At 40.2% G+C, this 15,996-nt stretch overlaps 1 protein-coding gene across 1 annotated transcript; it reads left to right on the forward strand.

The window, feature by feature from the left end:
* The first annotated feature begins 66 nt into the window (after window positions 1-66).
* Window positions 67-15,354, forward strand: cfap70 (cilia and flagella associated protein 70). Its single transcript, XM_076266725.1, has 26 exons — window positions 67-147; window positions 345-525; window positions 624-722; window positions 1,047-1,129; window positions 1,313-1,492; window positions 1,793-1,975; window positions 2,329-2,423; window positions 4,114-4,213; window positions 4,387-4,518; window positions 4,746-4,895; window positions 5,099-5,173; window positions 5,279-5,370; window positions 5,506-5,566; window positions 6,109-6,303; window positions 6,721-6,852; window positions 7,299-7,424; window positions 7,611-7,744; window positions 8,434-8,549; window positions 10,177-10,365; window positions 11,294-11,481; window positions 11,760-11,912; window positions 13,484-13,645; window positions 13,758-13,847; window positions 14,183-14,284; window positions 14,795-14,842; window positions 15,274-15,354. Exons 1-26 carry the CDS (start codon window positions 67-69, stop codon window positions 15,352-15,354), a joined length of 3,228 nt encoding a protein of 1,075 aa, XP_076122840.1.
* Window positions 15,355-15,996: the final 642 nt, after the last annotated feature.

Consider the following 15,996-nt stretch of genomic DNA (forward strand, 5'->3'; position numbering starts at 1 on the left):
TACTCCCTTGGTTTCACGGGGTCAAACTATTTAGTTAATATTGCATGTTTGGTGCAGTTACTCAAAATGGAAATAGGACAAGTAGTTGGAGAAAAGGCAGTATCTGTACAAATAACAGTCTTACGTGGCCATAATTTGGTGAGTGACGTTAACGTACTGCAGTCTAGCTCTTTTCTTCTGTTTAACGTAGGCTAAAATAACATGCTAACGTTAGATATTGTAACAAACATCTTCGGGTCTTATTATTTAACAGTTTTATTTCTTGTTTTATCATTAAAACATAGCCCGATGTCTTTGGTGTTTCTGTTATTGAGTAATTGCATGGTCGATGTGATGTGTTCCAGAAAGGAAGGACCGAGTCTTTCCTCAGTTTTGTTAGAGCTGAGTTGAATGGTGTAGTCCTTGGAGATTCTCCAAAGGTTGATGCAGTTGTTGACGAAGCAGTGGATTACAACTTTACATGCAGCTTCGAATGTTCAGATGCTGCACATAATTTGGATGATCTTGCACATAAACCTGTCATCTGTAAGTAGTCTTTATGGTGCTCATTTGATCCATTCTCCATCTGTTAAATTGACATACAAAGCTTCTCATTAGCCTACTGCTTACCTCATGCTCATCAGTGACTGTGACTGAGATCTTGCCCAAAGAGAAGAAGCAGAAGGAAGAGAAGACAATTGTTCTTGGGCAGGCGGTGGTGGATTTGCTCCCTCTTCTCCATGGTAAGATTTCAAATTAAACTCTAAACTGTCACTATGAATCCATTTTTACATTGCAGTCCAATATGTAAACATTAACATGCTCAACGCACATTTTGGACATAACAACATGTAGATGGTGTAAAGTCAGTATATAAAGTGTAACAGGTGTCATCTACATAAAGGAATAGCTGACAATGTAACATCCAGTAACCTACTTTTCTGGAATAAAAGCGGCTTTGTGGGATGAAAATACAGCCAAATCTGGTGGGGTATTAAATAAATGAAAGTCATTGAATATTTACTGTGTATTGTGAATGAGATAGGTCATCATGCTACTTTGTGCAGGTCAAAGTCGCTTCACAGCCTCCACAGTCCTCTATCCAGCACCTGGCTCACCTGGAGAGATAGCTGCACTGGATGGTAGCAAGGTGAATGTTTACCCACAGAACGAGCATGCAAATCATAATTGTATGTTGCATTTATGTTGTCAGTACAAAGTGTTATTTTGTTTGATGTTTCCATAAACATAACAACTACATAAAATGTCACTGTGATTCAAAGTAATATAGTGTTCCCATGTAATCATGTTTTGCTGTTGCTTGTTTGTTTAGCCTGTGCTTGATGTCTCAGTCAGTGTCCCAAAGCCTCTATTGTCAGCCACCCAGCTCTCAGAGTCCAACCTTTTGAAAGTTACTGTTGAAACAGCCTACTCTGTGCCTGATGTATGGAATCAAGCAGCTGCACCTGCATCAGGCTATGCTGCAGCACTACAGGTGCCCCTCACAGCTGAGGTATTTATCTATTTTTATCTCATTTTCTACTTTTTAGTAGCATGAGATCTTGCACCAACTTACACCAACACAGTGGTCTAGTACAATATACAGTATGATGCCTTCTTTATCTGTATATTGTATTTGGATAAACGGAAATCTTTTACTGAAAATCTTGTACTTATACTACTTACTTAAGAGCATACAGTATTTGAAAGAAAAAAAAAGTGAGGAATGTAAGCTTGTGTTATTTATTAGTGTGGCCATGATGTCAAGTGAAATATTGACCCATAGGGACAATTTACCCTTGTTCTCTCACAGAAGGAGCAAATATTGATGTTCTCCAATGGAATGCTGAAAATGGGAGGGGAACGAGAACCTGTTCCCCGACCCAAAAAATGGCCACAGGATGCCATGTTGGCCTCAGGAGCCCAGCATATACCAGGCACCAACATTGAAGAACAGAGTGTCGACATGGAGGATGGCGATATGACCACTGTAGAGGTTAACTTTACCAAAATGTCAGCTCATATCATAAATGAAAAATTCTGTAAAAAATAGAATGGTAAATAGTATGTAAGAGTAGTCCTCCTTTTTTCCTCTAAATTGAATTGTGGATATCATGTGGATATTATGGCTATTATGTGTGCAGCTGAATCTGCCATAGAGCATTTATGACATGTTTATGTCTAATGAAATTCTTTCCCTTTTTATTCATGCAATTGTCCTGTTATACTGTAGGCCCTCCCAGTTGCAGCTCTAAATAAGAAAAATCCCCACCGTAAACAGAACACTTGGGAAAATGGTTTCAATAGTGTGAGATTGCCTACTACTTATTCTCCATATGTGACTTGTAGGATAAGGAATTTCGTGTTGAGGCTGAGATAAACAGGAAGAGGGTGAGCTGGGACACAGAGCGACGCTGCTTCCTAGATGCTGGAGGTGCTGCCTGGTGAGACTCTTGGATCTTCAGAACATTAACAGTTGCTAACAATTTTTGCAGATTTCCTCAGAATAATCATCATCAGCCGTTGTTTACTCAGGGAGAAATTGACTGAGCATTAATTACTGACATAAAATTACAATATTACTTAAGACCAATACAAAAAAAGTTTTTTTTAGAAATGTTGGCCAACTGAAAAAGTATGACCATGAAAAGTATTCATGTACAGCACTCAATACTTAGTTGGGGCTCCTTTTGCCTGAATTACTGCAGCAATGCGGCGTGGCATGGAGTTGATCAGTCTGTGGCACTGCTCAGGTGTTATGAGAGCCCAGATTGCTCTGATAGTGGCCTTCAGCTCTTCTACATTGTTGGGTCTGGCGTATCGCATCTTCCTCTTCACAATACCCCATAGATTTTCTATGGGGTTAAGGTCAGGCGAGTTTGCTGGACAATTAAGAACAGGGATACCATGGTCCTTAAACCAGGTACTGGTAGCTTTGCCACTGTGTGCAGGTGCCAAGGAAAATTAAATCTGCATCTCCATAAAGTTGGTCAGCAGCAGGAAGCATGAAGTGCTCTAAAACTTCCTGGTAGACGGCTGCGTTGACCCTGGACCTCAGAAAACACAGGCACCCCAAACCATCACTGACTGTGGAAACTTTACACTGGACTTCAAGCAACATGGATTCTGTGCCTCTCCTCTCTTCCTCCAGACTCTGGGACCTTGATTTCCAAAGGAAATGCAAAATTTACTTTAATCAGAGAACATAACTTTGGACCATTCAGCAGCAGTCCAGTCCTTTTTGTCTTTAGCCCAGGCGAGACGCTTCTGACGCTGTCTCTTGTTCAAGAGTGGCTTGACACAATGAATGCGACAGCTGAAACCCATGTCTTGCATACGTCTGCGCATGGTGGTTCTTGAAGCACTGACTCCAGCTGCAGTGACTCTTTGTGAATCTCCCCCACAATTTTGAATGGGTTTTGTTTCACAATCCTCTCCAGGGTGCGGTTATCCCTATTGCTTGTACACTTTTTCTACCACATCTTTTCCTTCCCTTCACCTCTCTATTAATGTGCTTGGACACAGAGCTCTGTGAACAGCCAGCCTCTTTAGGAATGACCTTATGTGTCTTGCCCTCCCTGTGCAAGGTGTCAATGGTCGCCTTTTGGACAACTGTCAAGTCAGCAGTCTTCCCCATGATTGTGTAGTCTACAGAACTAGACTGAGAGACCATTTAAAGGCCTTTGCAGGTGTTTTGAGTTAATTAGCTGATTAGAGTGTGGCACCAGGTGTCTTCAATATTGAACCTTTTCACAATATTCTAATTTTATAGAATACTGAATTTGGGGTTTTCATTAGTTGTCAGTTATAATCATCAAAATTAAAAGAAATAAACACTTGAAATATATCAGTCTGTGTGGAATAAATGTATACATTATACAAGTTTCACTTTTTGAATGGAATTACTGAAATAAATCAACTTTTTCATGATATTCTAATTTTATGACCAGCACCTGTAATACGACATAGAAAACTGACAAACTGTTAATGTTGTCATGATGGCCACATTTATATACGTGTGTGTACAATTAATTGTTTCCCCCTTTTATTTAGACAGTGTTAATTAGAAAATGATGTGTGCTAAGTTGAATAGGGTTGTCTGGAACACTTCCACACATGTTCTTGTCTCCACAGGCTGACTCGGCGGATTGTGGAGAGCCGGTTGTGGCCAATAGAGATTATGAAAGTAGCACAGACGGGAGCTGCCAAGGGAGCGAAGGCTGGTAAAGAGAAGGTGTGAGGACTTTAAATACAAATTTAAATCAGATGTCCCTGTGCCTTTGTACCGTACTAGAAATACTGGTGTCTCGACAATGTTGCACTGATACTGCTTCATCCGTATGTACTTGATCAATGAACAATGATGTAATCACTGTGTGTAACAGTGTCTTTGTTTGTCCAATGTAGGGGGAGGATGAGACCCTATCCTTCCATGGAGTGGCATATGTGGACTTGGCTCCGCTGCTGTATCCAGGGGCTACATGTGTCAGAGGGGCCTATAAACTCTACCCTTTCTATGAGTCAGAGCTCATGCTGAAAGTCAGAATTACTTTTTTTCTACTCTACTTTGTATGACTACCCATTAAGTTGAGAAAGAAATTGTATTGCTGTTCAGTTTCAGATACGAGTTAAGAGTAATTGTCCAGACATGTACTGCAGATCAGCTGTCCAAAACTTTAAATATTTTTTTAAAATGGAAGTTAAATTAATCTGTCTGCTGTTTAGAATAACGATGCTGCTATATCACTATTTTTATTTGTGTTTAGACGAAGCGAAACTATAGCGTGTTACGGGAGAGTATGCGGCCGCCGGTGACGCAAGGCAAAGCTCGGGTGTCCTCTGTGGGCTCCTGTAAAGCTGCACCAAGCAAAATTTTTGAGAAGGGAGGAAAAGATACCAAAGAGTCTCCCAGAAAGGTACATTCACAAATCACCGTCCAGTCAGAAACTGAATAAATGTACCTCCACTATTTCTGCCCATCCTTCTGTCTAGCCATACTTCCAACACAATCTTATTTCAATGAATTCCATCAAAAATATTTTGTTTAAATTATTTTATGCATGAGACTCAAGCATATGCCACTCAAGAAGCTAAAATACATCAGATTTCTGTTTCCCAGGCAGGGCCACAGGGCAAGGTTGCCCCAGACGAGAACGTAATTGAGGTGGAGCCACAGATCAACACAGAGGGACAAGTTAGTTTTACCATTTGAAATTAATAGTCCAGATATCACACATAACAGTAGCGACACACAGTTGCACAAATTGCCACCAACAGGCTTATGTGCTCTCTATTGTAGATGTATGCAGATTCTAAGTCCTACATTGTAATTGAGATTGCATTAGACAAACCACTTGTTCCCAAAAGACCACCAGAGGAGCTTGCAAAAAGGTACTGTACTAAATAAAAATATATCTTTGTATGATATATAGAAATCAATAATGATAAATAAATAAATAAGATAGTTGACCTGCTTATTATTAGTAATGGATGAAGGTTTATGTAACTGTACATTTTTTTCCATAGAGTGATGGAGCTTATTCCTCCAAGGCCTCTATTACCTCGCAGACCAGCTGGAGCAGAACGAGTAAAATACATCTCACACCATAATTACTAAGACAAAGTTATAGTATCTGTCAATGCCTCATATCATGGTGAGCCTATTAATGCATAACAGAAAGCACAAGAATAACCTAGACAGCACACCAAGTGGCAACCACTGAGTTTATTCATCACCCCTTAAGCCGGTACGGGAATGTTGGACACTGAACGTTCTTAAGAATATCTGGGTTCATTGAATTCATGGAATTCAACGTGGAATTTTAGAAAAACATGGAATTTTAGAACCTTACATTGTTGCGGAACAGAATCTTCTGTTAGAATGTTCAAAACTCCCCTGCTGAAAGGTTAACGTATAACTTCACCAGATCCAGCCTTATAGATAGAGAGTTGCAACATTGGCGCAACTCTCTCTAGGGCTCTGAACCACACATTCTCTCATCACCTTACACAAACACATATTTATTTACCCATGGTGGCTTCGTGATTTACTGCATTTCATTGGCTCTGTACTTGTTCTCTGCACAATGACAGTAAAGTTGAATCTAATCTAATTCTCATGACTGACAGGCCGTGCAGGAGTTTCAGGCTCAAGTAGCAAATGTGGCAGCACAGGTCCTAGACCAGTACCAGCAGCTGTTTGGAGCAGCGTTTGAACCCAGTGCCTGGCTTACAGACCCCAACACACAGGAACAGCGTAAAACACATTTGCTCGGGGAGCTCAACTACTCCGGGAAGTACTTTGCTTTCAAAGAACAACTAAAGGTAAGTCGAAGGAAAGCTCAAAACATGGATAAGAGGTAAAAGGGTAGTCAAAGAGTTAAGGGTATAAGTATTATATAAGCATTCCCTTTACATAAACAGTTCTCTGCCAGCTGCATCAAATTTAAATGGGTTTGTTGTTTTGACTGAACTCTGTTAAAGACACGCTGTATTACATTTTGAACCCTGGCTAGGTTGTTATGCACACCAAATTATGTATGATTATGCTAAGTCGATCATATTTATTAGAGTTTTCCAAAATATTTGTGTTAAGAGTATGCAAAAATCCCACCACCACATTTTCATCAGATATACAGTATCTGCTTGTTGTGGCAAAATGGTTTGTCATGGTGCCTGCAAACATGTCTATGATGTGAGGTGTATTTTGATTTTGTGTTTGTGCCTGTGTGTGTTGGTCAGTACTCTGTAGTTCGTATAGTGCGTGAGAAAATGTTGCGAACTGAAGCCTTCACAGATGTGGAACAACTGCAGGCATTTCTAAGTCAGCTATATGTGTTTCTGGTGGATGAAATGCACAAGGCATTGAATAAGGTAAGCCATTCCATTTCCAGACATACACCCAATAGACACAACTGTCAGATAACAGTCTTGGAACTGTTGAACTATCCAAACTGTCTATTTATTGACCAAACAAGATGTTCAGCAGCAAAACTTTGCCTTTTTCTTGATGGAATGTTAATGGTAGCATGACAGAATTGTGGATATTATGTGTGCAGCTGAATCTGCCATAGAGCATTTATGACATGTTTATGTCAAATGAAATTCTTTCCCTTCTTATTAACGCAATTGTCCTATTATACTGTATATGCCTTCCCAGTTGTAGCAGCTATTTAGCACTGAACCATATTTCACGTTCTAAATCTTCCCTAGCTCCTAGAAAATCATAATCAAATAGTAACTAATCACCTGAGCCATAGAAACAAATACCGTATGTGCGTTGTTTGTGTACTTGAGTCATTTTTTTCTCTCTGGTCCAGACACTGTCCGTAGATGACCTAGAGAATCAGCCCCAGCCACAGCTGGAGTGTTCTCAGCTGAAGCACTTTGCCAGAGAGGCTCAGCTGAACCAGGACTACCAGCTCGCCACAAAGTACTACCAGGAGGTACGGAACAATACTTTGGGAGCAAACCACTTGTCAGAGGCTAGGTTTAAGTTAACATACAGGATGTTGGACTGTATTCATAGTTCATACATCATTATGCTTTATATATTGTACTTTGTGTTATGTGACTGACTGAGGAATGAGAGTTATTTGAGGTATGATGATGAGTTTGACGTGTCTATACAGCGGCTGGCACGAGATCGTAATGACCCATCCCACTGGTTTGATTATGGCTGTTTCTACATGTTGAGGGGGGAATACCAAAAAGCAGAGCAATGCTTCCATCAGGCGGTCTCTATGAATCAGGCACATCTATCCAGGTGAGCCACCTGACATAACTCATGATAAAAGCCTGATTAACTAACTATCAGTTCTACTCATTAGTAAAAGCCTGGTTAACTGAGCATTCGTTGTGCTGATATCTAACCTCTTTACACCAGTAAATCATATTAAGCCTCTTTACTTAAAAGCTCACTGATTGTTCGGTAGGTAACAGGTTGTGTGGTTTGACAGGACAAACCAGTCATTTTCTCATTAAGAACTGATTTTCTGAATTAAGGGAACACTTACAGTTTTCCACAATTGTTAAAACACATTTTTTGAAACCTTCCACCCTTTTCTCCATTCTCAAACTACATTCACAGAATGTCTGGCAGTCAAAAGTTTTACTTGTGTTCAGAGCCAAACAGTGTCAGAGTACCGATCCAGTGTATGATTGAAGTGTTCTCTTAATTTTTTTGAGCAGTATAGTTTATAAAACCCTTACAACTCATTAAGTCAAAACAATTAATATTGACAATAGACATCTAATGGAACATAGGTATTTTTACCCACCCATCCCACACCCCTCTGACAACCTCATGGACTGGCTCAAAAACATTTTTCTTTTACTTTTTCTGTGTGTTTTTTGTTTTTCTTCCATGGCCATATGTTTCTGTCTCTCTCTCTCTCTCTCTCCCTCTCTATCACTGTGTCCAGTGTACTAATGTGTGGTATTCACTGTGTCCAGTTTACTAATGTGTGGTATTCTGGCTGAGATGGATGGGCGGTACGAGGATGCAGAGACGTTTTTTGAAGGAGCAACCTGTGTCAATCCCAGCAGTGTGGTTGCCTGGACACTGTTTGGTGAGTTACAATGATCAAATTTAGTTCAGTCAGTGCATATATTCCAGTGGTAGCTGTTTGTACAGTTTCTTTCGTTTAAAGCGATGGTTCGGAGTAATTTCACCCTAGTGTCCTTTGCACCATGACCAAACACCCCCCAGAACCTGTTTTCCCTTGGTCGAACCCTGGTCGAGTAGCGCTGTCAGAAACTAATGACTTTCTGCAGACGCTTATGGAACCAACAGAGTATCTCGTAAATTACCCCACTAATAATTCCCTGAATGGTACGAAACTTCTACAGCAGTACAACTATGTTCTTTACTCATAAAACGAGGCATTGGAAAGTTTGTAAGTAGTTTATTTAAATAACAGTTGCCTGATAACTTCTACTCTGCTGCTATCTACCGCTGCGTCGACGTTACTTCAGTGATTTGGGAAAAGCCCGTAAAAGTCCTGGCAGGAAGCGATTACATCAAAGTTTTTTGGTATATCCAGTTTTTAAGTTAAAAAAGTTTTTTTCCAAACTGTTTACAACTTAATGTTAACTAATAATTGTTTCAAACTGGTACTACGAACAAAATATTACTGCATTCCTGGATCTACATCCTTATGCATGCATGCTTCCTGCCAGGACTTTTACAGGCTTTTCCCAAATCACGGAAGTAACGTCGACGCAGCGGTAGATGGCAGCAGAGAGTAGAATCCATCAGGCAAGTGTTATTTAAATAAACTCCTGGTGTACATACAAACTTTTCAATGCCTCGTTTTATAGAGAACATAGTTGTACTACTGTAAAAGTTTCGTACAATTCAGGGCATTATTAGTGGGGTAATTTACGAGATACTCTATAGGTTCCATAAGCGCCTGCAGAAAGTCATTAGTTTCTGACAGCGCTACTCGACCAAGGTTCGACCAAGGGAAAACAGGTTCTGGGAGGGTGTTTGGCTCGGGGTCCTGGTGCAAAGGACCCTAGGGTGAAATTACTCCGAACCATCACTTTAAGTGTCAGTTTCATGTTCTGTTTCTGTATAAGCTGATCGTAGAAACTGTAATTGTTTATGCATGGTCTTTTACAAACAGACACGTGTACCTTTGTAGACTACATTTCCATGTTCTCAGATTGCTTTGCTGTCAGCAGTGAAAACACGCAGTTTTCGGTTGTATACTGTAGCTAAATGCTGGACTGATTCGTAAATGTTTTTGTCCTTATAAATGCTTGATTATGTTATTATGGTCTTGAATTTCAGTTACAGTGAAAATTATCTTGTGCTTGCAGTTCACTGAAATTGTTAGAAAATATTCATATGATTATGATTTGGATGACACCCACCCAAAGATTTTTACTTGGTATAAAGAGTTACAAAGGGTTAAACAAATTTTGCTTTGTATGTTTCAAACTAGCTGGAGCTTTCTAGTTTACTATCTTAGAATGTACTAGGTATTATTGGGCACACATCTTTCACCTATTCTGATAAAGATTGGTGGCCCAACCTGCCTTTTCTGCTCTTCAATGCTTTTGAGATTTATTTTCTTTTTTTCCCCCACAAGGTATTATCACTGCATTATTACTATGTATACCAACTATATTTTACCTTTGTTTTTAATTCACTTCTACCATGTCTGTACCCCGGCTTTCCCCTCTGGACAGGTGTGTTCTATCAGGCACAGGACAACAGTATCCAGGCAGAGATGGCTTTCTTAGAGGCCTGTAAGCAGCAGCGGGCAGGTTTGGCGCTGAACCCAGTGGACGATGGGGACACACAGACAGAGTTAGACACACAGGCAGAGAACATGATGCCAGAGGAAGAAGCAGAAGAAGACTCGGCTGATGACAGCGGTAAGTCCAAGATCACACCTGTACTATCATCACTATGTGCACTGCTACTGACTATGTTTCTTAAAAGTGCTATGTGGAGTTCTGTAAGCTTCAGGTAGTCTTGTACATAGCTGTATGGTACTCCTCCATTGACTTGCATTGTATTTAATACAGCACCACATGTGGTGCAAAATGATTTTAGAGAGCCGGGCTTACGCTAGCTGGTTTGCATGCTATCTGGACAACACAGAGCATAGGTGTTTTTGACATCATGTCAAAATGGTGGCTTCTTCAGTATATACCAGAGACTTTCTAATGTGGAGACACAGCACTCAAAAAATACTCCATAGAAATGCATGGGGCTAGTTTGTCACGCCAATATGGCCGTTGTCTACACATATCCCACCCCTTCCTCGGCAAAACGTCGACATGTGAATACATTGAGCCAATCATGTGGTGTGATGTGAATACATTGAGCAAATCATATGGTGTGTTGTGAAGACATCGTGCCAATCATGTGTTGTGATCTTGCCGCTGGAGCAAGATTGGTGTCGTGAAGCCTTGCGCACGCGCAGTTTGACCGAAAGACTGTGCCCGATGAGTGCCCATAAAACGTTGGTATATGGCCGCCGAGTGGAGGGACTTGCCTAAAAGGACTTTGGTATATACTTATATACTAATATTTCTAGATCATTCAGAAACTTTAAATAATAATACAAAAAAACACATAGAACCTGTAACAGTGATTACTTCTGTAATGTATAATCATAACAATAAGCAATACTAAAGAGATATTCTTTCATTCTTTCTTTCCTTCCTTCTGCCATTGAATGTCACGTATGTAGGTGGAGAAGAATAACATGAAGCAATAGTAGTATACAGCTTTCCAAAATTCTCTTTCTCTCTCTCTCTCTCTATGTGTTCATATACTGCGTTTTTCTTGTTACAGTTGAGGGAGAGGATGTAGAAAGTTCCATCAAGCGCTGTCAGAGTGGTGCTGGTGTTAAAGAGGTGGAGGGTTCTACTTTGGCAGTGGAACCTAAACCTACCAGGACAGCTTCCCTTACCAGCCCGAGCAAACCATGTACTATCTATATGGAGACTGTGGAGTTCCTACTGCAGAGCAATGCATTACAGGTAACTGCATACAATAATTTGGAGTCTAATTTAAAGGTGTTATTATTATGATGTATAATTATGATGTATAATAAGTACATGCTGCTCTGGACTGCCAGCTACTGGCTTACATTCTATGTTTTACTTACATTAACGTTGCAGACGCTGAACACTGAATGAGAATCTAGTGGAAATTTGGATTGTATCAAGTGTTATTATAAGTTAGTGCCCCTCAAATGAGTCCTCTTCATGTAGTGTGTTCATAGTTGAGCTCTGTTCATCTCCCTTCTCCCTATTAGATGGCCCAAAGGGCACTGGCTCAGGAGCTGCTGTGTCCTGAGGGCGGGTTGAGTAGCTCCTACCACCTGGCGTTGGCTCAGCTCCACACCCTCCGAGGGGAGTATGGCAGTGCTGAGACCAGCCTCAGTGCAGCGCTCAGAGATAGCTACGAGGTGATCCTGGCACAGGGCTCATAGTTTTACCAATTATGATTTGTTCAGCTAATATTTCCTCTTACCAGGGCCTAGCAATGGGCTGTGGTGATATGACTGTATAATTATAATTGCATATTATTTATTGATTGTAATGGCCCGTACTAGCTTACTTAAATTTGTAAGATGAGATAACATATCCAAGGCAGTCACTCCTCTGCGTGTAATGGGATTTCAGAGTTAAAAGCCACCATACCGTAATGACAAAGCCAACCCTGACCTTGATCTGTTCAGAGGCTCATAACTGCATGGATACTAATTACATAATCAGTAGACTTCCTTAGCATTATCCTGTGTGAAAAATAAACAAAGATTCCTGAGTACTACTTAATAACAATTAAAGGTGCCACAGAATAGGAAAAACAGTATTTACATTTGCATAGTTGGGCCAGAACATGGAATTAACAGACTATGGGCTGTATTTTGGGTCACCAGCGCATGGCGTAATACTCGTTATTCACCCGCGGAAAGTTGAATTCGGTATTTTGCACGTTTATTTTTTAAGCATTGCGCCCAGGGGTGTGGCAATTAACAACCTAGGGAGGGGACTCGCGCATTGTCTAAAAATCGCTATCATACACCACCTAAACCTGGTCAGAAGTCAATGGCGAGTTGTTCATATGCTATTTTAAGAGCGCATGTCAACAGTCATATTGGCAGGTGCACGCACCATCCTTCTATCATTCATGAATGCACACCAGCGCACGTCCATGCAAAGCATTAAATTGCACGATTACAATGGGAAACATAATTAGAATAAAGATATTACGAAATACTGTACATCTCATGAGTAGTTATTCACCATCATTTGCAAATTGGTAATGACGGTTAAAAGTGATTAGGGGAGAGGCGAGAGACACGTATGGAGCACAGCTGAAGACGCACTGTCACGAGATATAAGCAACTCCTCTGCAGGATAAATGTTGTTTTATTCAGTCATTTGAGCAACATTAGGGTAAGTGTTGCTTTTTCCAGCCTATGTTTTTGATGGTAACCCATTGTCAGTCAATAGTGAAAGTAACTGCATATAACTGTCTTGTCGTTGACTGACTCCTTGGTGAAGTTAGTTTCACTTTGCCAATGAGTTCAAATAATAGACGAGTGCAAATGCGTGAAGGCTATGCTAGGTTTTAGTAAAGCATGGTTTAAGAATGACTATTCCATACGGTCTCGCAAGCAGCCTCCTTCAAATGCGCCGTTGAATACCGATGCATTTATTTGACATATCGCGCGTTGCGCCGTTAAAGGGAATGACAGATGTCATTCTCATTGGTTTAAAATGATGTTACGCCCCAAACACACCCATATGACTGATTAAAAGACCTAGGAACACCTTGTTACGCCATGCGCTCCACTTTTGAGAACGAAACCCCTCCCAATGTGAACTGGACATCCTACTAAATTTGAATAGACTTTTGACGAGTGACGATGCACTTTAGAATGTCATGATAGGGCCCCTATGAATCTCAAATCATGTTGTCAAAAAAAGAAAAAAAAAATACCAATAAAATGGTTCCTTACTTTATATGTAGAATCCAGATGTGTGGGCACTTTGGGGCCACTTGCATTTCCTGCGAGGTGAGAGCAGAGATGCCCAGAAGTGTTACGAGAGAACCCTGGACTTTGTGGCGGATGCCTCTGACACCCACCCCATCTATTTGCGCCTGGGCTCTATATACCTGAAGGAAGGGCAGGTCAGAAGTAATACATTCCCATGTGCAGATTACACAGTGCTGAATGCTAGAAAGGACGGTTGAATTCTGTTGAAGATTTACCTTGCTATCCATTTTCCTGAAACTTCCATAGTTTGAGAAGGCCAAAGCCACATACTTTCGTGCTTGCAAGAGCTCACCATCCTGCTTGACCTGGCTTGGCCTGGGCATCGCCTGCTACCGGGTAAACATGATACACTTTCATAATTTACTACAACACCCAGAAGAGGATTCTTTGTCTTTTGCAGCTAGCCAGCTAACACCTAAACATCGTCATAATGTGTGGCGTCAATGCAATTCATGTGCTTTCCAGACACATTGCTATAACCATATCACACTAGTAGAACCTGCAGGAGGGTATATTTGAATACTTTTTTTCTGATTATTTTGATTTGTCACTGCAAAGAACATAATGAGATGGGCTAATCACTGTGATGTTTATCATAGCTATTGATTAATATAAATGTAGAATATTGTCTTTGTGGCTTTTCTTGTCTGTGTGTGATATTTATGTGCTAGCTGGGGGAGATGACAGAAGCTGAGGATGCACTGACAGAGGCCAACACCCTAAACAATTCTAATGCAGAGGTGTGGGGATACCTGGCACTTGTCTGTTTGCAGGTGTGTATGTTTTTGTGCTTGTGATGACATGTGTGCTTAAGTTTTGAAAGATATTTAAAGAATATTGTGACATTAAAGTTCTTACTTACTTCTTACTCTATTCCATTTAAAATGTTAAAATTGCTCTAAGGTATCTATGAAATGATTGGTCTTTTTGTGAGAGGGATAAAGATAGCAGGAAAGGCATAAGACTGGGGACCAGGAACTCAAAGCCCCTAAGGTCTTTTTACTTTCTGGGAAGTGTCATGTGTGCACCAGAACGTTTTGCACGTTCACCAGATACTTTATTGTGCGCACCAGAAAATCAAAGCCCCTAAAACAACATCGACAAAATATGTTTTTGGCAGTTTCTGATATGCACACAAAACTTGCACAAGAAACGTTGAAGAAAAAAAAATGTGTCCATGTCCCTTTAGGGTTTAGGTAGTATAGTAGTGTGTATGTTTACAATATTGACATCCATTTGGTGCCATATTTTCACCTCTCTTTCACGATGTGTGGAATCTACAGATGGGGAGAAAGTTGGAAGCAGAGCAGTCTTATAAGTACACACTGAAGGTTGGTTATCTAAGTGGATATGCTGCTGAACTGTTTATTTTATATTGGTTGCATGTCTAGCTCTTTGAAAACCCTCACTTCCAAGGATACCTCCTCTTCTAACTTCTAACAGCATAACACACCTAACACACACTTCCGTCTTCTCTCCTTTACCTCTTTGTTCTTCTACCCCTTTCTCCTTCTATCACACTAGTACTTGTTCTTGAATTTCCCCTGGGGATCATTAAAGTATCTATCTATCTTATAATATCTGCACTCTTATCCTCTAGTAATAGTATGGATTAATGCAGTAGTAATTACCTAAGGTCTCTCCACTGTAGCTTGAATGTTATTCCTCATTCTGTAAGTCACTTTAGTTAAAAAACGTCTGCTAAATGAATAATGTAAATGCATACACACTTAATTAATTAATTAATTTCTTTTTTTATCAGCTGGATTTACAAAACGAGCCACTTCTGCAGGAGATCAACGAGATGCAAAAACATGTTGGATTTGGCAACCCTTGTTTTTGAATACAATGTGGAATTGAATGCATTGATTTACTGCATTCTGATTATTTGTTGTGATATGATAACTTGTACACCTATTTCTATTAAAAAAGTATGATCCTGTTCCTTTTCTTATGCATGGACCATTACTGTACTGAATACTGCATGCACAGTGATTTGAGGTAAAAAGCAGGTTTTGACTATATCTAAACTCATCAAAGAAAGCTAAATTATTATATTATAATATACAGCCAGACTGAAAATGTTACACAGGGGACCTTTAATGCAAGTATGAAAGAAAGAACCAACACAAATAATTATTTCTTAATATAAAGGCTGACATAAGACATAACCTATGCAAATATAGGCAGACTGAAGCCATGCATAGATGGCCATTACAATGAGACCAAGACCAAAGAGTTTTTTTGTACCTTAAAATAATGTTTCCAAAACCGTTTCAGTGGTTCATGAACTCGTAACAGGGTGAACGGCACTTCTGCATTTGCTTCGCGGCCCTCTATTGACTATAACCACACTATGTAAGTTTGCCAGATTGGGTAACTGAACGTGCATAACGGCTCCTACACACAGTTGCGTGCGTTGCAGTGCTGGAGACTATGGCCAGCCAAGAGTGCCAGAATTACGTCTGGTTCTTGCACGTTTTAA

This window comes from Alosa pseudoharengus, unplaced genomic scaffold, assembly GCF_046254945.1.
Source record: "Alosa pseudoharengus isolate Yale_2024_CS ecotype anadromous, Long Island Sound unplaced genomic scaffold, YU_APseudo_1.1 YU_APseudo_1.1_scf_4, whole genome shotgun sequence".
NCBI lineage: Eukaryota > Metazoa > Chordata > Actinopteri > Clupeiformes > Clupeidae > Alosa > Alosa pseudoharengus.

Excerpts from the sequence above, each read along its gene's own strand:
- cfap70 (XM_076266725.1), top strand. The coding sequence starts at position 67 with ATGGAAATAGGACAAGTAGTTGGAGAAAAGGCAGTATCTGTACAAATA. Across the intron at positions 1,493-1,792 it reads AGGTGCCCCTCACAGCTGAG|AAGGAGCAAATATTGATGTT; the intron begins GTATTTATCTAT and ends GTTCTCTCACAG. Across the intron at positions 5,174-5,278 it reads AGATCAACACAGAGGGACAA|ATGTATGCAGATTCTAAGTC; the intron begins GTTAGTTTTACC and ends TCTCTATTGTAG.